This window comes from Hesperophylax consimilis, chromosome 22 (genome assembly GCF_061612785.1).
Source record: "Hesperophylax consimilis isolate HC1 chromosome 22, BYU_Hcon_1.0, whole genome shotgun sequence".
Lineage (NCBI taxonomy): Eukaryota > Metazoa > Arthropoda > Insecta > Trichoptera > Limnephilidae > Hesperophylax > Hesperophylax consimilis.
Genome location: NC_142857.1, coordinates 9,975,888 through 10,000,000, shown reverse-complemented (window position 1 = coordinate 10,000,000; position 24,113 = coordinate 9,975,888). Strand labels below are relative to the sequence as shown.

Here is a 24,113-nt window from a genome sequence, read left to right as displayed (position 1 = left end):
TGTTGCTTTCATGGGTAATTAACGATACGTTTTGATAACGCGCGTTAGACTTGCAATATTTTATTAGACACCGACAAGATTTTTCGCCTACGGTGCATACCTCGACCCTCCAAATAATTCAAATATCCATGCAAAAATATGTAAACATATACTTTCCAAAGGGGTAGGTGCCTATTTGTAAATAATGTTTTTGAGGATATTGGCAAACCCATTGGTGAAAACCTTTGTTAAAATCAATTTAATAATACGATACCTAAAAAAGTGATTTGATCAATTACACATAATTATGCAAGATTATAATGTAGGTACTTGCGCAGACACGGTAGAGTGGAAGAAGTATTTTGTGTACTACTCACACAAATCTCGGAATCAAACTAAAAGTTCTTTAACCCCATTATTTACATTTTTGAATTTTGATATTTCTAGTTTATCAAAAACAAATTATCGAAATTAACTTACATATTATTAAGTATTTGTAAGCTATCCTGTTTTGACTCGGGATATTAATAGTAAGACGGGCACTGAAAAATATACGTGTAAACCCTACATTCAAACGTGTTTTACTATTATCACGTGAGTAAAAGTGCGCGGGAACCGGACTCGGTAGTTTTTTTTCTCTGGCTCAGTTCTTATAAAAAAATCTCGGTAACTTTGTAAAACGTCTGTAATTTTCGCATTGCTTCTGACATTGCAGCACGGTTATGATTTTGGCGGTCCTTCTCCTCTTCTTCGGCTGTGGAGAAATGGTGCGTTCACCCATTGTTGTCAATCAAGCTGTGAAATTCGGGGGTAATTCGCGAGATTATACAGGTAGATGAAGATAAGATGGGAGATAAAGATGGGTGGGATAAAGGTAGATGCATATGAAGATGTGGTTTACTTGTAATGTCGGCGACTTCAAAACGTTTATTATTTTTTGAAAAATATCTTCAGTAAAGAGTTTTTTCATGATACGGTTCGAGTTTTCAATTGATTGTTTGAGATGAGGTGAACAGAAGCACTATGTTCAAATTTTAAATTAAAAAAATGCTTACTTGAAACTTAAAATTGCGTTATCAGAGAGACGCAGAATTCTAACAACAATTATAGAAAATATTTGTCATGGAGACTAAAACGGTTATGAAATATGTAGATATCTACAGTTATAAAAAATATCTTTAATGTGAATTTTATGTTATAGGTATATTTTTGGGACGATTTTAATTTAGGTACCTATTTACAATTTGTCGAGAAAGTCTTCTAATTCTTGCAGGAATAAACCTACTTTTCTGTACGCACTTAACCAATTACTGAAATGTTTTATGACATTATTCAAGTAGTGTTTTCTATTGTCCATAAATGCCTTCAAAATATCGTTAAACTGGAGATAATTTGACCTATTGTGGCTCTATAAACATGTAGTTAGCAACAAAACAGCATAAAGAGAACCTTGCATCCTTCTATCCTCCATAAAACCTGGGTCCTTCACAGGGGACACTGGTTTTGTGTGCGGATTAAATAGATACCCGAGTGTTTGAAAGGCGATTATTAGCCCAGGTAGGCACAAAGACCCTTTAGGTACACCGCCTCTTTGTCCCAATTACTCATTGTGGTCGCCCCACATCCTTTGTACTGGAAACGAACGAGTTTAAAACGCATTATGTACAACGCTAGAATGCATATCATTTCTCAGCCGCGCGGTTCTTCTTGCGAGCTTTTTTATTTGATTGGCTGTTTTATGAAGGACTGTATAGAATACGAAACTGTAGGGGAAGAATTCTTAGTTATATTCTGCTCACCAGTTGAACGACAAGTAAAGTAATCAGTAGAATAATGATCGTGGTATTAAACTAATCATTTTCCTTTCTAGATTAAAATGTATAGCTTGATAAATTGCAAAAGCTTTAATACGAACTTTAATGGCATTATAACTAACTAAGTGAACTTGCTTTCAAATTCTAGACAGAATGCATGTTAACTCTTGGATACTATCTAACGTAGGTAATTAAATTTTAACGACTTATTGATATTTGCAGAAAGATTAAACGTATTTAGATAATAGTCCCTAACCACTCATATTTCATTAAAAAAACTAGATTTTTTTTATAAACTTCCGAACAAAAAACGAAGAAATCGTCGAAAAATCCAAATGACACACAAATGATAAAATATGTCTATCAACGCATATTCAGGTAGAGCGTCTCTAAATCTAAAGCTGTCATGTTCCTTTGTTTTTGCTAACCTTGGTGGGATATACTCCGTTGTGTTTGCATGAAAAAACTACCATAAATCAATTCCGAACACGCCCATAAAGACTTGGGTCACTTCGCGAGTTTGGAACTTCGAAATGCTGTCTTCTTTGTGAGGATACGTCGTCAGTTTATAAAAAAACGCCATCCGAAATTTGCTGTAATTTTCGCTATTTCATACGAATCTCTAAACATAATATCGTGTTATCGCAATTGCAATATCTTCTGATGTCACGTAGTGATTGTTTTGGAGACAAAGTTTTATAGAGATAATACAAATACCGATATCATGTTTAATGTCTGAAAAGTCAAAATCATTTAAGTTTAATCATTTTAATGCATCATAACACTGATTTTGGTTCATTTCGATTATAATACCATGGCAAAAATGTGAATACGAAATATGTATCTGTTTGGAACTGCCAATAATTGATGTTATTATTGGATGCACTTACATACCTCCAAAGTGGGACATATGTCAAATTTTAAATACTAGTAGGTGCCTCTAATATTTTTCGTTGATCATAACTTATTTTCATAAACGTAGTCGGTACCCGCTATGTGATTCGCACTGGATTCGTCCGTCAGTGATTTTGTCTATTCATTATGTTGAGATATATGTCAAACACCAGGGGATCTCTCCACGTAAAAAGGACCATTTGTTATTTACTTTTATTTGTTTTTAAATCGTGTCAAAAAAATTTGGGACATTTCAGCGTGTAATAATTCTGCGGCAATTTTTGCCTTTTTGGTGTCTTATCGGAGTCCCAATCTGCCTTTTAGCTTTTGCGGCCTTTTTAAAAGGTGCCGTACAACTCGGGATGGCAATAAAATGTTACGTTTTTAATTAGATTCTCGTTTTCATCCTGACTATAAAACATGTTTATTGTGTGCGCTAAAAATGCTCGATGATAGATTTTAATGGGAACCAAACGCATTAAAATCATTACCTCTTTGATGCCTCAAAGGTTTGTAAAAGTTCATATTTTTTAAAAACTTTATTCATATGATGACCTAATAATACTGACAATAAACGTGAGCAAAAATAGTTTTTGGTATCTACATTTTGTTGGTACACAATATGTTGAATTTTAGAACAGTTGTTAAAATTTAATATTTCATGCATCGGGACTGGAATATGTGTAGATATTATGTTATTAAATGGTTTTAAAATATTGCTCTTTAGTCTCTAACTGGTAGCACTGAATTATTGCTTATCAAAACTAGATAAGATCCATTTTAATTTCCATAAAAAAATTTAAATAACTTATTTTTAGTTCTGTCACAAATACTTATTATAATGTGTGACAGCTGTTCTGCCTTCCGAGGACATTGTTGAATAGCAGTTTATAAATGATGTCTTCGAAAGGTGATATCGAATGATTTGAATATAAATAGATACGAATATGTAAACATAAAATCAAGAATTGCTTCTAAGTACTGAATATTGGCAATTTTATTGTATTTTGTGTAGTGTTTTTTGGCAAAAATGGGGAAAATTTTGGAATGGGTTATAAAGAATGCGATACAACGTACAGTACTTACAAAGCCGTGCTTGTCACTGATGTTGTTGGTCAGCTTCAGCTTGTGGAAGGAAACCACCTTCTGCATCCACTGCTCACCAGTCGAGGGGGAGTCGGGGTGGATGTACATCCTCTTGGGCATTTCCGGGTCCGCCTTGCCAGCAACCATCCAGCGGCTGCGGGACCGGGACACAGGCGTGAAGATACCACGATTAGAAAACGGACATATTTGATTTTTTTTTAATGTTTTTGTAACTTTTTGTAATTAAAAAAAAAATAGTAATTATAAAGAATTAAAAAAAAAAATTCGAATCTTAATTGGTTATTTTATAGTTAAACAATAAATTTTCATATAAAAAATGTAAGGAAATTTAGGAATTCTTTAGAAAGAACCTTTACTAGTAGTTATCTTAATGTAGGAAATTTAACGTGCAATGCAACAAATTTATCTTAATGTAGGAAATTTAATGAGAAATTCAACACATATATCTTAATGTAGGAAATTTAATGAGAAATGCTACAAATTTATCTTAATGTAGGAAATTTAATGAGAAATGCAACAAATTTATCTTAATGTGGAAAATTTAATGAGAAATGCAACAAATTTATCTTCATGTGGGAAATTTAATGAGAAATGCAACAAATTTATCTTAATGTGGGAAATTTAATGAGAAATGCAACAAATTTATCTTAATGTGGGAATTTTAATGAGAAATGCAATAAATGTATCTTAATGTGGGAAATTTAATGAGAAATGCAACAAATTTATCTCAATGTGGGAAATTTAATGAGAAATGCAACAAATTTATCACTGTTACTTTAAAAGTTTACCTTAGGAACTATCTGAATTAATAGCTAAATAAAACTAAATATGACTAGACCATTGGTAAACAAACATTTCGGAACATACTGTGTAGCTGGAGCATGCAGACAGTGGTGGAAGCGAAGCGTTATTTTGGAAATAGTAGGTACTCATTATAACAACAAAGACATTAATTAGTTTCTTGTTATCAATTACAACAAATTACTGTGATGAAAAGATAAAAAGTATAAAAAATTAAAAACATGTTTTTATTTTTTACAGAAACAAAGAGATCCACGTTGGTGTACAGACAAAAGCACATCGTGAGAGTGAACTAATTTATATATTAAAATATATTTTAAAAGCGAAAATTGTGAGGTGATGTGGTGAAAAAGTGAAAAAATGATAAATAAAAGCATTGAAAATATATACGAATGTGGAAAAACAACCAAAAGCTGAAAAAATTTCAATAAAAATATCGCAGATCTCTTTGGTTGATTGGCGCATGCTTCTAGCCTTATATTCATTTTTCTTTTTGGCATTTTTTTGTTTCACCTTTTTGAGATCCAGGTGATTTTGGAATCAGTGATTTTAATAGTTAGCCAAGCGTTTTGATGTGTTCTCTTTCACACTTTGTAATGTCTCTAAACGCTTGGTAACGTAGAAGAAGCGTAGAAATTCGGAGTATTGGATGTAAGACGCCAGTATGTGTCTAAAATGTTTGCCCACCGATCGTTTTACCATGTCTGTGGAAAAAAATATGATCATCGTTCCCAACAAATTTAATAAGGTACAAAAACATAACTTGAACATGATTTAAGATTTAGACGACCAATAATTGGTAGTATGTTGTTGGACTTTTGGGGTATTAATTATTATTCATGTTGCAATTCCTCCTCTCTCTTGACCTAAAGTTTCGGACAGATTTGAAGTTTTCATCGTCAGGGTAGATACTGCAAGTATGTTCGAAACGTTCGCTTAGAAAGCAGGAGGACACATAACACGGATCAATACTCAAAAATTCAAACAACAAAATTGTTTAGTTCATTTATGAGAGAAATTGTGTTGTTGTTTACACGAATAATCATACATTTTTGATCAATTTTTGTGTCATTTTTACAAAATCTGTCATATTCCACGAATCGATTATAAATTTCCGATCGATATAAGATGATGGATCACAAGCGATTTGTAGAAATATGATGGTTTAAAGCAAAAACGGCCCAAAAACCGAGGGTTCACAGATCGGGAATTCGTAAGGGGACAGTATCGCCCAAAATTTTATTTTATACCTGTTGTGAAATTTATATCGGCAATCGTCGGCGGCCACGATGTCCATGAGCAATATGTACTTGGCTTTTTTATCGAGCCCCGAAACGCGCACCTTGTAGGCCGGAAACATGCGCCTGTAACGAGCAGACAATGATTGTGTCAGCGGGGAGTTCTACTGTGTTATACGGGCTTTAGCCGGCACTTTGCCGGGCAGCGGGGTGAGGCGGGGGACGGTGGGGAATGGCGAGGAAGGGAAACAGGCCATTGCCAGTAGCACATGGGTCATTTTTTTAAATATTACATTTTTCGCACAAATCTATAATATTTACGAAAAACGCTATTTTTAAGGTACTTCTCATGATTCATACTTTTCTTATATTGGAAGCTTTGCTTGTGTATAGAAAAGGTATAAAACAAATGTTTTTATTTATATTTTTAAGTAACTGATGTCGTTGATTGCGATTTTATTAGAATTTCCCTCAACTTTTTAAGATGTACCGTTCTGGGTAACTTATATGTAAACAATGAAGACCAAAAAAAAAAAAATTTAAATAACGCGCGTTACCGTGACCATTAACTGCATTTTGATAATTTCTAACGTGAGAAGTGATAATAATTGTCAAAATGTGCGAGTAACGGTAATTTAAAACGCATTACAAGATATAGAGATATAGGATAAAGAGATTCGTCGAGAGGTACCATTAATTAGAAACTTGAACGCATTTTAAATTGGTATATTTTAAGGTTATAAAACAAGTGACAGTGCTGATTTCACCATGGCAAAAGACAATGGCAGTGGGGTTAGGTTAGGTGGGACGATCACATGTGATGACAAGGCGGGTGCACATAAACAAAAATAAAGAAACAACATAACATAAACAAACACAAAAATTCCCAAAGCTGTCAGAAGTGTCAATCCTATGGCCTAGTGTTCCCAACAACTGCCAGAAGTGTCTGTACCTGTTGTGGAACTTGTATCGGTAGTCGTCAGCAGCTACGATGTCTAGGAGAAGAATGTACTTGGCCTTGGCGTCCAGACCTGACACTCTGAACTTCATTTGCGGAAACATCTGCCTGTAATCAAATGACCGGTCACGGGAGGCTGATTAAAACCTGCCCAGGAACTATACATTTCTCTCAGCATCTTTAAATTCAACTATTCAGTTTCTATAACTTTCTTGTTTCTACTGAAATATATTGATTTTTTTAAATACAATTTTTTTGTAAATTTTTTATTTTGAAATTTTTTATTTTTTTAACAATTTTACTTTTTTTTATTTGAATTTACTGATTGATTTTTTTCAATTTTTTTTTTTCAACTTAAAACAAACTTTATCGATATCAGCATCGCTTTATATGAAAATGGAAAGGTAAGCCAAAAACTAGCTTATTACCTAATTATTGAATTTTACTTAGACCTTTGAAATCTGTGTATGGAAATAGATTTATTTTAAGTGAAAGCTATTATATTATTTCTCAATAAAACATTTAGTGGCATATAACATGATTGTATTAATCAACGATAGCAGAATAATAAAATATCTAATTCAATTCCAAGACGTGTCATAAACAAAAAGAAAACATTATTAATTCAAATAAACAGTATTAATTGCTGAAATAATTAGAAAAAAATACAGTGGCATATATGATTATAAATTGAATAAAAATATATTTGAAATATCTGATAGTGCCTGAAAACATGTATTGAATTATAACGATGGGAAAATTCTAAAAAAGTAAATAAAACGTAATTTATTCTGTAAAAGGTTTATTAATACGACACCTATCGTGATAAAACACGGGGAAACACCTTTATCAAAACAGTATTGGATTTCAAAATAATGTATTTACGTTTTAACTGCTAGAATTAATTTTAAAAAGTTTCAAGTTACAACTATTAACTGTAAATTAAGCATAAGGCCGCGAACCGGAATGAAAAAATAGTTAATGAATATTTACGAGAGAAGTTATAAAATGTTTTGCAAATAATTTCGTTGAAATGATTAAAGCAATTCAAGTTCTGTATTCGCTGTGAAAATGAATATTTAGCTTCTGTGTACGAATATGTATACGTTTTCATTTTATGCTGAAATATTACAATAACACTAGCTGACGTTTAGCCGGCGTTGCTAGGAATTATCCTTAGGAGACATATATCACGGTAAACTTTTTTGTAGGCCTTTTTAAGACATACAATTTCGTTGTAAATTATTTTGTGTATCAATTTCGTTGTACATTATTTTGTGTATCTCATAACGTTTAGCCAGCGTTAGCAATGTAAGGGGGCAATTTTTTTTTACGATTTGATTACAAAACATCGAATTTTCTCTACTTTCTATAAATATAATATGAATGTATTGTTTACATAAACCTTCCGGAAGAAATTTTCTAAACGTTAGTGAAAACCTTATCAAAATCCATTACAGAACTAAGCGCACAAACAGACAGACGGGGATAGCGACTTTATTGTAAACCATTTGGAGATAATGCACTTTTGAAATTTTTTTGAGAAAAATACAAGAGGCCTGGTAATGATGGAAAGTTGTATTTATAGAATAAAATATGAAGAAATTTGATGGGATTAATTGTTTTTTTTTTGCAGTGAATTTTCCATTATTATTCTTTGACTTGATGGTAGGCTATGCCATGTCATCATTAATTTTAGCTGTATGCAAGCTTTATGATTTTTAATTTATACTTTCAGCGGATTAGATTAACTAAGATTAATTAAATTGACTAAGTTCGACCTTTTGATGTGAAATATCGTCAAAATATCTTTTGACGGCCGGCATAGTCCAGTGGTAACGCATTGGACTGCCATTCCGAAGGTCGCGGGTTCGAACCCGGCGTGCGCAAATAAATTTTATTTGATTAATTTGTGTTATTTCACAATTAATTAATTAAAATAATATATAGTATATTTGCGGCACGTTCCAGAGTGGAAGATACTACCAGTATCGCCCTGGTGTAAGACCACCATTCAGAATTGAAACGTTGCTCCAAATGGCTTTAGCCGTGTTTAGTGACTAGATCTGAATAGCCAGGTACTTCCCCACCTTCCTCTTTCCCTTCCCCACTTACCTTCAGCCTCACAACATCCCCCAATTGGGGATGCCATAGTCTCACTGGCTCCAGACGGGAGCAGTTTGGGACTCTTGTGAGGTATTCACTATAAAAAAAAAAAAAAAAAAAGAAGGGTAAAACCTACTCTTGGAATCTAGAGCAAAGCACCGTTCTCGTTTCTTTATACATTGCTAGTGTTTATTGGTTTTAAATATGAATGACAGTGACATTAATACTGTTAGTGACAGTGAAAATGAAAAATCATCACAAGTAGATGCACTACTCCCTGTTAAAAATAATTATTATTTTCAATGTTTCACATCTGCCAGGCGTCCCGTGACAGTTATTTTTTTTAATATTTTTTTTTATAAATTCTCTCTTGCTTTTTAATGTCAGAAGTTGGGTTACAACGATGTGTGCTTCCCGTGTTGAGGGCACATTTTACAGTATTAAATGTAAAGATTGGTTTAATATGAGGTATTTAGTTAGGTTAAGTGAACACGCAGAAACAAGCAGAGTTTCTCTCTCAGTTCTAAAATACGCCAATATGAATATTAAATACTACATAATATTTGTGTTTATTAGGTATTGTAGTTACTTCAATTTTTCTTGTCGATAACGTTAATTAAGTTAAAAATTATCTTAAGAACTCATCAGAAATACAAACATTTGAAAGGTGTTTCGGGGGATATTCTCGTACAAAGATTTGTCGAACCTAAATACCGCCATTGTCAAAAATCAGCACAGATTTGTATGCAATATTTGTATAATAATTGATTGTTTAATTTCCTATGACTTAACAGCTAACTGAGCCAACGGCCGAGTGAAATCGCTCAGCGGCATCTCTTGTGATCTCAAGAGAGGAGCGGCGAGCGTAACAACCGACTGTCAAATATGTAGTACCTACCTAAATATTATTTGAAACGACAACAGTGAAGAAACAGGTTTTCGATTTTTAAATCGATAAACCCAGTGGACTAATGGAACTCCTTTGGTTAAAAAAATGTATTTAGCGGTTGCAATTTTTTAAAATTATAAATTATTGATAAACCCAATGTGATTCAAATGTTTGGCATGGTGAATATTTAGATGTAGGCTATAGGTAGATAAAGATTTTTAAACGTATATTTACTTTTTCAAGTAAGCTATCGACGATATCGATTTAATTTATTTTAGAGTTTATGCAAGTACTTTTTTGTGAAATTCAATAATTGCACTTATTTTTTGATGAATTGGAAAATGGAAAAAGGACCTAGGTGATTCTAGATTCTATCTAATTTCTTTGTTTAATTTAGTCAATTTTTGCACTTTTAAAGACATATTCCAACAATAGTGCATGATGATAAATGATAACGAATCGGTTAGTATTTATCTATCATCAAAATACCAAATATTTTCAATTCACGCTTTTAAAATATCTTTATAGTGTTGAGTTGTGATGTTCGAAAATTGAAAAGCAGCTTATAGTCTACATGTTGAATTATACGTACCTATCTATTTATCTAAAGTCAAACATGTTTTTTTTTTAATAATGTTGGCTAGACTGGACATCGAACACGACACCTGCATCAGTAGACCACGAACGGAGACACTACGACCACAACGTTTTGTCATTTGTCACATGGAGATTGTGCAGGGGCGCACTGGAAACGTCCACTGAATGTAACATATTGTATTTTAAAGTAAAAATAAAACAATAAAATGAAAAAAAATATATTGTCGTTCTTCTTCGTTCGGGGGTAAAGTGCACACACTTCTACACGATAGTAGAAGTAAAAAAGATAAATAACTTTTTCCGAAATTCCATTGTTTTTTTCTATATAAAAAAATCCAAATAAGAATATTATTTTCTCCATACAAACAGTTCAACTTTTGTACCTGAAAACTACTTTAAAACGTTAAAATTTTTTTACTTATAGGTACTACCATGCAGACAAGATTTGAACCTGTCAAAAATTGGCAGATCTAAATCTGATAATTTTTAAAGTTTACTTACGCTGTTCATTCGAAAGGTAATTCTGATAGTCTTCTTAATTGTTTATCAACTAAAAAATATAATTATATTATAAAGAAAATCGACAAAATTCAAAATGCAAACATTCTATAAATATTTAATTGTCCAAAATACCAATTAGACAAATTGTTAAATCTCGATTTTAAAACTAAAAACGATAATTAGTCACTTTAATAAGAATTATTTAAGGCGATGCACTACGTCGTGTAATATTTTAAATTGAACCGCTATCAATAACAACCCTTACGTAGATGGCGATAAGGTTTAAATTCCCGCTTAACACCATCCGCCTGTTTTGATTTATGCAAGAAAAAAACATGGCCAAAAAGTGCCTTTTATTTTATTTTGTGGATGTTCAGGCATAAATATTTAAATTTTTTTCGATCATTTTATAAATAACTTAATTTTTCACACTATACAATAAAATCATAACCGAAAATGGGTTCGTAAGTAGGAGATTTTGAACTTTATAGCAGTTTTCATGGGCCTTTACATTATTTTTTTCTGGGCTTATAAAAAAACTTATCTAAAAAATACTGGATTATTTCAAAGGCCAAGATGTATTCTACTCGCACTATTTAATTAAAGCTTCTGAAACATTTCTAGGCGACCAAGTTTTCAAACCAAAAACACATGATTTTGCATTACTACGTATGGCATCGCCTTAAGCTAATATAACCTTTACCTTCACAAAAATAGCTTCATCCCTTTAACACCTATCATATTGTTTCATCGAAAAAACGTCCTCTCCCGTAAAATTTGCTTATTGGTCATTTGGACAAATAAGAACAAGGGCGACCAAATCCTACAATAATTATAACAACACGTGATCTTTCACGGGACGCAGAAGTAATATTGTAAGTCCGATCACGATTGCTATACTTTAGTAATTGTAAAGATTAAACAATAATAATAATGAACATATTTGAGATCCCACCCTGTAAGCTGGTTGGTTGCATGCCACGTAAGGTTTCGCTGAGCAGTTGTAAGACGACACTCGCGACACCTATGTACAGAGGGGTCAACTAATCGGTTAGTTTTGCTGTTGGTGCATCGATCCATTTAATATGTTCGGAATTGGCACATTATGCATAACTTTACATATCTTCTTGTTGGTACATCATAACTAGAAGATTTGCACAAGTTGTAGGGCACTTCCTCTATTATTCTGAATTCAGTGGGTCACTCTATGATTGTGGCTGATAAGCCACTACGGGTACTTTGTAATACTTATCTTGTGTACAGTAGAATGTTTTTCTGATCAAATCACAAACAAATCAATTTGAACAAATTAAGCAAAAAAAGTTTTGTACATTAGTTTAAACTTCATAACTTTACGACTTCATTTAGAGTCACGTGGGGTAACCGTACGCGGAGTGTAAGTGTTCGCAGTGATGTTTCCGACAAGATTATGCCTGTTAAGCGCCCGCGCGTTCCTTAATTCAGTAGCCTTCTGGATCGCGCCGAAGCAGGACATGTGTACAGTGGATGCTGATTTGTCAATAAAAACTGGTAGGTAAATTACTTTTTTTCGTGCTTTTCTTAAATTTTTCATCTCTGTTACCGATGTGTGCTATTGTGTAACCAGCTGTGTCAGAGCGACGTGGTCTATGATAATTTTTAGTGAAATATTGTTAGTTAGACGGGTGCAAAGTGATAATTCTAATAAAGATAACCACTAATCTGATTTTTTTAGTTTATTTAATTTTGGTGTGATGGGGTAAGTGTACTGGGGTAAGCGTTCGCAGTTGGACGAGTGCGAACACTTACCCCGATAGATAAAATTGATATTATAGCATAATATTTCAACTCTCGTTATTTTTTTACAGTGAAATATGCCACGTGTGTACGTGAGAAAGCACCCGGAGAGGTCAGTTTGCACTCAAGAGCAAAAATAAACTGCAAAAAGGCTTATGAAAGAGGGGAAAAGTCAGCGGGCTGCTGCAGATATTGTTGGGATCAGTGAAGCCACTCTGCGTAAACGCCTAAAACTAAAATTAATAGCAACTTCAATGGGGAGATATCGTCCGACATTTACACCAGATAAAGAGGTAGATTTTTAGGTAAATAGATATTCAATTTATCGTGCAGATATCATTTTTTTGTGAAACTATTGATCTAATAATTATTAATTTATTTTCAGGCCGAAATCGTTGATTATTGTAAAAAAAACTTACGAAATGTTCTACGGCCTCACTATGCAGACAATGAGAAAAATTGTTTACGAGTATGCTGAAATCAACAAGATCGATAAAAGATTTGAAAATATTATAAAAACGGCTGAAAAAAGAATTGGGTGTATGGATTTCTAAAACGTAACCCTGTTTTAGCTTTCAAGACAGACTACTCCCACAAGTATTACGAGAGATATTGGGTTTAACGTTGTTCAAGTTCGGCGGTTTTATGCAAACTGAAAAATGCTTGCAAGTCTGAAATAATTATCTCAAGTCCCTATAAAAAGAAACTTCAGCAGAAGTAGACAGATGCAGATGCAAAAATCGTCCGAAAACCAATATTTAAAACCATGGAAATCGGACGACCACCTCTTTTCAAGAAAGTCACACCACAAAGCGTAGGCGGGAGATTCCAGCGTGCATAACTGTTTAAAGAGCGCACAAAAACATTCTTCTAAGGACTATTTTTGCCCACAATGCAAGGAGAAATATCGAGATCCACCAACAGAAAATTGGATAGAATGTATTGTGTGTAAAGCATGGTGGCATGAGAACTGCACAGACTACGATAAGGGGCAATAAGTGTGATAATTGTAATGGGGGGTAACTCTTTGCGGTGCGAACACTTACCCTACGGTATGCGTATACTTACCCCGCACACGGGGTAAGTGTACGCAATCGACATGCATATAAACTTTTTTATATAACTGTTTGATTTATGAACCATATGAGGTTTTTATGGTTGTTTGAGATGCCTTAATAATCGATCATATTAATAAACAAAAAAATTGAGTAAAATACCTAAAGCTTTTTAATACAAAAATCCCAATGTAAAAATTGCGCACGGTTACCCCACGTGACTCGTCACGTGGGGTAACCGTACGCGGAGTGTAAGTGTTCGCAGTGATGTTTCCGACAAGATTATGCCTGTTAAGCGCCCGCGCGTTCCTTAATTCAGTAGCCTTCTGGATCGCGCCGAAGCAGGACATGTGTACAGTGGATGCTGATTTGTCAATAAAAACTGGTAGGTAAATTACTTTTTTTCGTGCTTTTCTTAAATTTTTCATCTCTGTTACCGATGTGTGCTATTGTGTAACCAGCTGTGTCAGAGCGACGTGGTCTATGATAATTTTTAGTGAAATATTGTTAGTTAGACGGGTGCAAAGTGATAATTCTAATAAAGATAACCACTAATCTGATTTTTTTAGTTTATTTAATTTTGGTGTGATGGGGTAAGTGTACTGGGGTAAGCGTTCGCAGTTGGACGAGTGCGAACACTTACCCCGATAGATAAAATTGATATTATAGCATAATATTTCAACTCTCGTTATTTTTTTACAGTGAAATATGCCACGTGTGTACGTGAGAAAGCACCCGGAGAGGTCAGTTTGCACTCAAGAGCAAAAATAAACTGCAAAAAGGCTTATGAAAGAGGGGAAAAGTCAGCGGGCTGCTGCAGATATTGTTGGGATCAGTGAAGCCACTCTGCGTAAACGCCTAAAACTAAAATTAATAGCAACTTCAATGGGGAGATATCGTCCGACATTTACACCAGATAAAGAGGTAGATTTTTAGGTAAATAGATATTCAATTTATCGTGCAGATATCATTTTTTTGTGAAACTATTGATCTAATAATTATTAATTTATTTTCAGGCCGAAATCGTTGATTATTGTAAAAAAAACTTACGAAATGTTCTACGGCCTCACTATGCAGACAATGAGAAAAATTGTTTACGAGTATGCTGAAATCAACAAGATCGATAAAAGATTTGAAAATATTATAAAAACGGCTGAAAAAAGAATTGGGTGTATGGATTTCTAAAACGTAACCCTGTTTTAGCTTTCAAGACAGACTACTCCCACAAGTATTACGAGAGATATTGGGTTTAACGTTGTTCAAGTTCGGCGGTTTTATGCAAACTGAAAAATGCTTGCAAGTCTGAAATAATTATCTCAAGTCCCTATAAAAAGAAACTTCAGCAGAAGTAGACAGATGCAGATGCAAAAATCGTCCGAAAACCAATATTTAAAACCATGGAAATCGGACGACCACCTCTTTTCAAGAAAGTCACACCACAAAGCGTAGGCGGGAGATTCCAGCGTGCATAACTGTTTAAAGAGCGCACAAAAACATTCTTCTAAGGACTATTTTTGCCCACAATGCAAGGAGAAATATCGAGATCCACCAACAGAAAATTGGATAGAATGTATTGTGTGTAAAGCATGGTGGCATGAGAACTGCACAGACTACGATAAGGGGCAATAAGTGTGATAATTGTAATGGGGGGTAACTCTTTGCGGTGCGAACACTTACCCTACGGTATGCGTATACTTACCCCGCACACGGGGTAAGTGTACGCAATCGACATGCATATAAACTTTTTTATATAACTGTTTGATTTATGAACCATATGAGGTTTTTATGGTTGTTTGAGATGCCTTAATAATCGATCATATTAATAAACAAAAAAATTGAGTAAAATACCTAAAGCTTTTTAATACAAAAATCCCAATGTAAAAATTGCGCACGGTTACCCCACGTGACTCTACATATTAAAGTAGACCCCGAGGAAAGTATTTTTTTATACGGAGATCCTATGTCATATTTGGGGTTGTGTGTGAAGGGTCTTTTTGATTAGAGGAACGAGTAAACATAGGTGTTGAAGAGACCTGTATTGTAATTTTGGCAGGGCAAACCTATTGGGCTTTGTGTTAGGAGTTATGTTATCAGCGCCTTGGCTCCTTGACTCTTGGGCAAGTCGGCGGTTTAGAAGTGTTATCCAAATTCTATCCGTTGATTATAACATTAAAGATTACTAAAAGCTCGCAAAAGCAGCAAAGCTTCTACGAAAGCTGTCGCTAAATTCATCAAACAGTCTGGCTGACAATTTTCAAGGTTCTCATAATATCAATTCTCTTCTATATAGCTATTTTATCAATAGGGATATATAAAAGCTCCCATTACAAAGTTTCCGCTCAACTCAGAAAACATCATTGCTGACAATTTTATCGACGTATGGCAATAAGGCGTTTTCAAAATCGGCACTATCAACTACTGTCAAATCAGAAATTGTCAAGTTGAGCATTGACAGCGAGGTGGAGAGTGTCGGTAAGGTAGGAACCGGTTTTATCTGTACCTTACATACTCTGCTGTCATTAAGGCCCGGTGATCTGAGTTAATCTGCATAATCAACTACTAGTTCTTGCTCGCAGAGTATCGCTCTGACCGATATTTGAAATTATTATTTTTTCAAACGTGTTGTGTAAATCTAATCGTTTGTATTTGTTTACTCATTGTTGTAACTCGTTACCGTTGATATGCCACACCTACTTGAAATGGTATTTGCTAACCGAAATTTTGTCTGTACTAATAGGTACTCAAAATGAACGCACATTCTAGCATGTGATGTTGTTCATGTCTGGGATTAATTACATAATTATGTCACTAAGTTACCTATGTTAACTCTTTTATTAACATTTAAGTCACATTCCAATTAAAGAATGCAGAGAGGAGAGAACGACACCCAACTTTGATTCCCTGCATCGTCCATAGTCATTTACATCACAGCACGCATAATCTTCTGTACTTCTGGCTTCTTCTTCTTTTCACTTACCAGTGGGTAATGAACTCACGACGACTCAATACCAACTCGGCCATTGCTATAAATGGCAATGTTTAGTTAGCAAAATTGAATAGCCAGGTTAAATTCAACCTCTGTCTTCGAAATCTCCTTCCACTTCATTCAGCCACACAACATCCCCCGAATATGTTGCGATACGGTGTATATCATCCCTCCCCTACATCATCACAGCATCCTAATTGAGAATGCAGTAGCCCCACTAAAGTATGCTACATAAAAAAGAGGCGACTTCACGACATCACCACAGCAATTTTTTTAAGCATAAAAGCTATCAAAATAGCAGTTAGCTGTTTGACCCGAGGCGTCAGGTTCGTGGGCGTGTTCACCGTTGACAGCTCAGCAGACAGATATTATTTATTGCGACAATTGATGTATTACATGTTATTATTCTTGTTGTTGATTTTCACTTAGATCAGATTAGAGTTTCCTGTTAATAAAGCTGTACGTTGCAACGCTGAAAGTGATTGGTTTATTTAATTGTGTCGGCGAATAAATTTAATGTCTTTGTTTGGACGCTTTGCGTTTCAATGAGAATTTAATAACTGATGAAGGATTATGTATTGTTATTTAGGTTAATTAAATAATGTTTAGAGTGGAACTGTCGGTGGGCCTAGCTGATTACTGTGCAGCTCAGGTGTAATATTAATTTATAAATCAAAAAATATTTGTAACATAATTGAATAAAGGTCTTTCTGTCCTAAAAATTCTGAAATGTGCTTTAAATGACTCTCCGCATTTATCTACAAAAACATTTAATATTAGTACAAATGGAAACAAATGCTGAATTATTTTTTTTACATTAACTCCACACAGGAGGTCTTAAGGAAAATAATTTCTCTCAGGACCCGTAGGTATCATCTTTGGGAATGCTATGCGGAGGGTCTTTTTTGGGGAAAGGAAGGAGTGGACATGGGTTTTAAAGAGACCCTCAAAAACTCAAGAAAGAGTCGTAAAAGTGACACGTATCATGTGACAAATGTTGGGCGCGCGTTTGGCGTATTTTCCGACTATGCACCGGTACCTCGGAACATCTTCCATTGTAAAACCGGTAGAATAGCATACCTACTACCTACCTGACGCATGTGCTCTAAAGATTGGAATCGTTTGTTAAGATAGGGGAATCAAAATTACCGCCATTGACCTGCACCGAGTAAAGGGGTTTATTTTCAGGTATTTCAAGAGCTCTAGACTAGAGGTGGCTGTCAAATTCATAGTGTGGCGCCCTTGTGATTTGTACAGGGTCAGCAGTTGAATATTACTAAAATATCTGCAGGAATGTTCTGAAAATCTGTTTGAATGTCTTTCTGAAATAGCTCAAACTATGAGATCTGGTATCATAAAATTTGCAATAATATTTAGATTATTGACTACCATAGATTTCTAGGTCAACGGAAATTACACCATGAGCTAAGTGACTTTGAAATATCAATCTAACTGTCAAAAAAAAGTCATGAAAATTTTTTGTGTTTCTTCATTTTAAAATGCTTCAGTCAAAAAAGATAATTTTATTGGTAAGTAGTTACTACAAAAATGCGTTTGAACAGCGAGACAGCTATTACCCACTCAAAAAAAATAATACCTATATATCACCTATTGTATAACCAATAAACTTTCATAACTTATTACTGAGTAACGATTAAATTTCTGCTTCTGACAAATTTAAACATAGGTTATAATAATATTTTCAATATAATTCAATCGAGTTTAAAATATATTAAAAATTAAGCATAGTATAAAATCAATTACGTTGGAATAAATCAGATCGGGCGACTCCAGGTTGGTTTAACATAAAAAAAACACTTAGTAATTAATGTCGGATTATTATAATTAAAATAACTACTTTCGAGTAGGTGAAAGCCACAAAATTATGTTTAATTCGTGGTTAGAACACGATATCAATAGCATGAAAATATTCAGCGTGATGGATAAGCATTTTAAAATCAAGTTATATTTGGGGCAAGTACACATTGTACGTAGCACATTACACCAGTTATTTAAACACTAAAAAAACGATTACAACATTATCAGAAAACTTGTAAATAATTTGTTCAAAATTAGCATAAGATTTTTTGTGACTAATCTTGTTATAAACTGTTCATTTAAATAACGGAAGATATGTTAGACGAAATCTTGACTAAGAATCAAAAATATGTTGTCAGAAACATCTCTAATTCTTAAACGGTGGGCTCGGGGTATCTAGCAAAGTAAAAGAATAAAACCTTTATCGATATTGTCGGTAACTTGTCATCGTCCTCGAGCATAACTGCAGATCGCCAACGAACAACAACGGTTCAAAAATAGTTTATTTATTCGATGTGGCTGATGTAACGGTGAATTGTTTTTTTTACGTTAGCGATCGGGGAACGATCAGTTAGTGATCGGGTTAGTGATCAGTTATCGAAATTATCGATAAGTGCTGTTTCGATCACCGAAAACCCCGCGTAATGATCACTTCAAATATATATAAATAATTTTAAAAAATAAGTCAAGACATCATTTTGTTTCTTCCAAATTTTTCAAACTTAATTATAAATAAAAATTAATATTACTTATGTTTTTTGTTGATTTGATACTTGAACAAAAAATGATCAATTTATATGGTTTAATTGGTTAAACCACGAACGTAATTAATGTTTCTTTATGTGGGGGCATGGAAAGGCCCCACAAGACGCAGCAATTAATACTCAAATTGTCGCGTGAAAAAATTATCTTTGATCCATGCGAAAGCCTGAAATTTATTTTGTATAATAGTTTATTGTCCTACAAAATTATTAGAGAAAAAACTGGACAAATTAACTAAACAGGTTCCACAAAAACTCATGTAAAAATTTATAAATCACGGCTTAACAAAAAAATAAGATTTTTGTATCAAATTGAACAGTTGTCGAACAAATTTTTAGAAACGAATTTTTCATATCGTGAAGATTTGAAAAAATCTCAAAATCTCAGAGGTCTTAATTTTGATCTCATTGAAGACAAGATAAAGACCTCTGAAACAGTTAAGTAGTCAATGAACTCGTAGACAAGTAGGTACCTACGTAAGAGTTATTCGATATAATTACAAACAATTGGACCTCCATGGTATATTTTTACATATTTTCTAATGCTACTTTGATGGTCAATTTTGTCATCAAATTGATTAACCCATTTCAATGTAATAAAGCAAACACGTGGGCTTTTTATGGTCTATTATAATTACAATTGATTTATAAGACAACATAATTTGACAATTTAGGTATCTCTTTTGGTGGTCGAAAGACCACAAACACAAGGGTCATTATCGAAAAGCAATAAAAAACAATTATGACATTTTCTTAATTATTATTATTGTTTCAAATTTCATATTTGAATATCAGATTAATTGAATTTATTATTCATTGTTCATTACCCAATTAAGTTCTCATACCAAATTGTACACGTCAATTTTCTTTTATGATTTATGCCTATAAGTACCAAAAACCTACATACGTATCTATGGAAAGTATCTACATTATAGTCAGTAGCCACAGGTTGATATGAAATGTATTCATATTAAAATTTATTGCCTCTTTTGTAATATCGATAACTTGTTGATATATTTGTTCGTCTAATAACACACATCACAAGGGGCGGATTAGCGATATATCACAAGTGATTTTGTTATAGTATTCATATTTTTTTACTCCCATATCCTTTGTGTGGGTTTCTTGAATAGTGAAAAACTAGTTTTTTTAAACAATTAACATAAATAATGTTTAAATTACATTATTATCTAAAAGTCCATATTTAACAGTATTTTAACGTTGTTCCAAAGAAGAAATGACCCTATGTACCGACCTTGTGGTACACCGTAATTAAGAATTCTAACTTTACTTGAAGTAGCTTTAGCAATCTTAATCTACCTAAGAGATTTAAAAATCCAGATACTTCCTAACCTTCCGCTTACCCTTCCCATTCATCAGCTCCCTTCAACCTCACAGCATGTACGAAGATTAGAAAAACGTTATGGGTAATACACCAAAAAATATTTTATTAAGAAACTTCTGCATTCTTCGGGTGGTATTTCCTACCTTAGCTTTTCAAATTGTACTATTCCAAGAACTTAAAATTATTATTTGATATAAAACTAGCATATTATGTAGGTATAAGTATAGTTTTAAACACGAGCACGAGTTTAGGATTATGTATATGGGATGTGCTACGAATTTAAAATAAATTTAGTCCACACCTGACTAGATTTAAATCAATAAGCATTTGTGTTTTTATATCGACATGGATATAAGTCATTTCTTTCGACAGTTATATCTCAACCAAAAGAGTTGCGTAAGTTTTTTTTATCCAAGGACAGCTGGAAGCACTTTGAATTGAATTGGAAGATAATAGAAAAGTAGAATTGATTCGTTGCTTGCGGGCGATTGTCAATATCCACAACCCACAATACGGTTCGTAGATCGAGATAATTACTTATATTTATTTGGTGTGGTAGACCACACCACGTTATTTTGTGGTTACGTAACTAGAAAACTGGTAAAAAGATAAACGTTTTCCTCGGAAGAGACAATCTGCGGAGTTAGGAATTTATAACCATCATAAATATTAGGATGCCTGCCTGATAAAATTAGTGCACATCTCAAATAACGTAAAAAAATAATTGCTGTGATGTTTTTCATTACCGTATTACAATAAACACTATAAAACATTAATATGAAATAATAAAGTTATTATTAAATTAATTAACCAAATGATTAAAAAAAATTAACAATAACTCGAAAATTAATATTTTTGCTTTTCCCAAATTAAAAATTGTGGTTTTAAAAAAAACACTCTTGAAATAAAAAAAAATCAGAAAATCGATTTAAAAAAAACACTGCACGTCACTGGTTAACTTAAAAATAACAGTAGTTTTATGTAGCAGAATATGCAATAACAGTCAAATAATATAGAAATTGTAAATAACCATTAGGCATAAAACTTTTAATATTTTGCTGCAACATGTAATAGACAAAAGAATTGTTTTAAATTTAAATCTTTCCTTATGAAATCGTTCTATCCTCCGATGCTGCACGGCAAGTTTTAACCAATCAAGTCACCTCGTTACGGCGCAATGCAAACAACGATACGCAGACGTAGAGCACCCCTAGCTCTGTCCCGCTCCGTCCCTAGCTCGGGGCCTATCTGCCTCTCGCTCGCCCGCCGAGTAACCGGAGATCCGCCCGCGGCCGGCCTAACCAGCAATTGACTGAAAATATGAGTTTGTTTTACCGGACACTGGGTTATTACGGTTATACCAATAGCCGGGTTCTAAAACGTTAGATGATAATGGTTATAAACCTTTTTTTGTTAATTATAAATGTCATGTTTGCTGTATTTGTACAACTCCAAACTTTCCCCCTTCTCACTCCTTTCAATTTCTCAAATATACCCAATTAAGTATGCCACACGTAGAAAAATAAGTTTTGCTAAATGATTTAGAATCGCTTTAAATTTTCGGTAATCCGGTTAAAAACAGAATTTCAGGCCCTTTACAAAAAACTTAATGGGTTTACTGATAAAAATTTGGAAAATTTTTAATATATTATCACGATGTTGGAAAAATCCTAATATTTCGTCATATTATCGTGAACTGGTGCATGAACACGTGTTCCGATATATTAGGAATTTACGAAAAGCTTATCAGGAAACCGCCTGCAATCCTATTTTAAACCGGATAACCAATAATTTAAAGAGATTCTTAATAAATTATCAATACTCACTTTTGTCTCTCAGGGCAAATGGCATGACGGATTAATTACAATCGTTAGAAGTCAGAAGATAAATGGATATGCTGTGTTTGTTTAGCTGGTATTCTAATAGTTTTCAAAGGACAGCTGCGATGAGGAATTACATTAAAAATATTAAGATTTTTAAAAAACATAGAACAACAAACATCGATTCTGAAGAAAATAAGTTTAAGATGGTTTTCGTCGAAAACCAGCTGATCTGAACGCTCCGGCTTGATACGATCCCATTTGTAGATAATTCAATCCCGATCTGGACGCTATTGCCAAAAGATTGTCATCTAATGCGATATGTTTAAAATTCTCATACGTAAACTTAATGATCTCCTGTGTAGATTCAATGTTATATATTACTCAAAGTAACAATAACAGATCATACACACATCAAGTAACTCACTGCTATAGGTACATACCCTCCAATGGGTATTATATTTTTTAAATATAGTTATATACGTTTTTCATTTTGCTAAAATTCCTTGTTTTTAGTTTGCTTGTTTCTGTTAAAATGCAGAAAAAAATGACACATTACATTAATCAAATTATTTTATTGAAGAAATATTGAGACAAGTTTGAGAATCTTTCCTTTTCCAAAGGTGTAGATTGTGTTGTTGTTGGTCCCGTGTGATTATGGGGTCGCCAACGTTTTTACCGTCACTCCCTGGCGCTGGCGAATTTGCCCATAGTAATAATTATATTGGGCCATAAACCATCGGATGCAGTGCTAATTACCGACCCGTCACTTATTCCCACCCCTGCTTTTGGTGAATTCATTATTGCTGGCAAAGTCAACTGCGCCAGTTTGATGTTTCGAAATTCAATTCGCACGAAGTTCTTTTTAAAGTAACCCCTGGATTTTTTGTAAATGTTTTCAATGACCTCTGTCAAAGTTTAAAGTTAAACAAATTTTAGAGGTTCTACTTTCATTGTACAAAAGCTCTAATTGCAAATAGCTATGACTCAGATACTAACATCTTTCGATTCTTAGGTGGTATTTTTCAAAAAATGATTCCAATCAAATCATGGATGTTATTCTTACTGACAAGAGTAATCAGAGGTAAAAATTTATAGAGGTTCTTTGTAAAATTAATCGCCAAAAACTTCAAAATCATTCAAATAAGGTATGACAAGAAAGCTACAATCTCTTGGTCACGTGACAATACGATTGCAAGATTACTCCACTTATTATCTGGGGGGAAATTGACCAAAGACGTGGTGATGGTGATGCACTTCATGCCTTAAAAAACTTGTTTGGTAGTTACGAGTGCAGTTCTGCCGCAAACTTTCCAGTCGAGAAGAATAAACCACTACGCTACGGAAGCTAATTCATCACAATTAATGTATTTCTTAACCCCCATCAGTAACTTTAAATTTGAAGAATACTGCTGTGGGAATATCTAATCAGTTTTATTTTGAAGTGCGTAAGGATTGGTACTGGAAGGGCCAGTTGTTGCATAGAACTTTTACAGAACTAGAATAATAAATTAAATTTGATGAATTAACTGTAATTGTTTAAATTCTGTGAGCTATCTTGTGCTTAGAATGCTTTACCTGGCTTCCACCTCACAAATATGGAATTTAGACAGTATAAACCATCATTGTGTCAATGCATATATTTTACTCCGACAAATTTAATTACAG

At 33.6% G+C, this 24,113-nt stretch overlaps 1 protein-coding gene across 3 annotated transcripts in view; it reads right to left on the bottom strand.

Annotated features, from left to right (window-relative positions):
• The window catches only part of LOC149412821 (optomotor-blind protein-like), a 209,158-nt gene that overhangs the window by 114,705 nt on the left and 70,340 nt on the right, over positions 1-24,113 (bottom strand). For 2 of the 3 annotated variants that reach the window (XM_089645236.1, XM_089645238.1), the window contains exons 2-3: positions 5,846-5,959; positions 3,765-3,927 (exon numbers count right to left, since the gene is read on the bottom strand). In XM_089645236.1, the coding sequence (XP_089501362.1) occupies positions 3,765-3,927; positions 5,846-5,959 (277 nt within the window). The remainder of the gene's footprint in view (positions 1-3,764; positions 3,928-5,845; positions 5,960-24,113) is intronic. The other variant, XM_089645239.1, reaches the window with a different exon arrangement.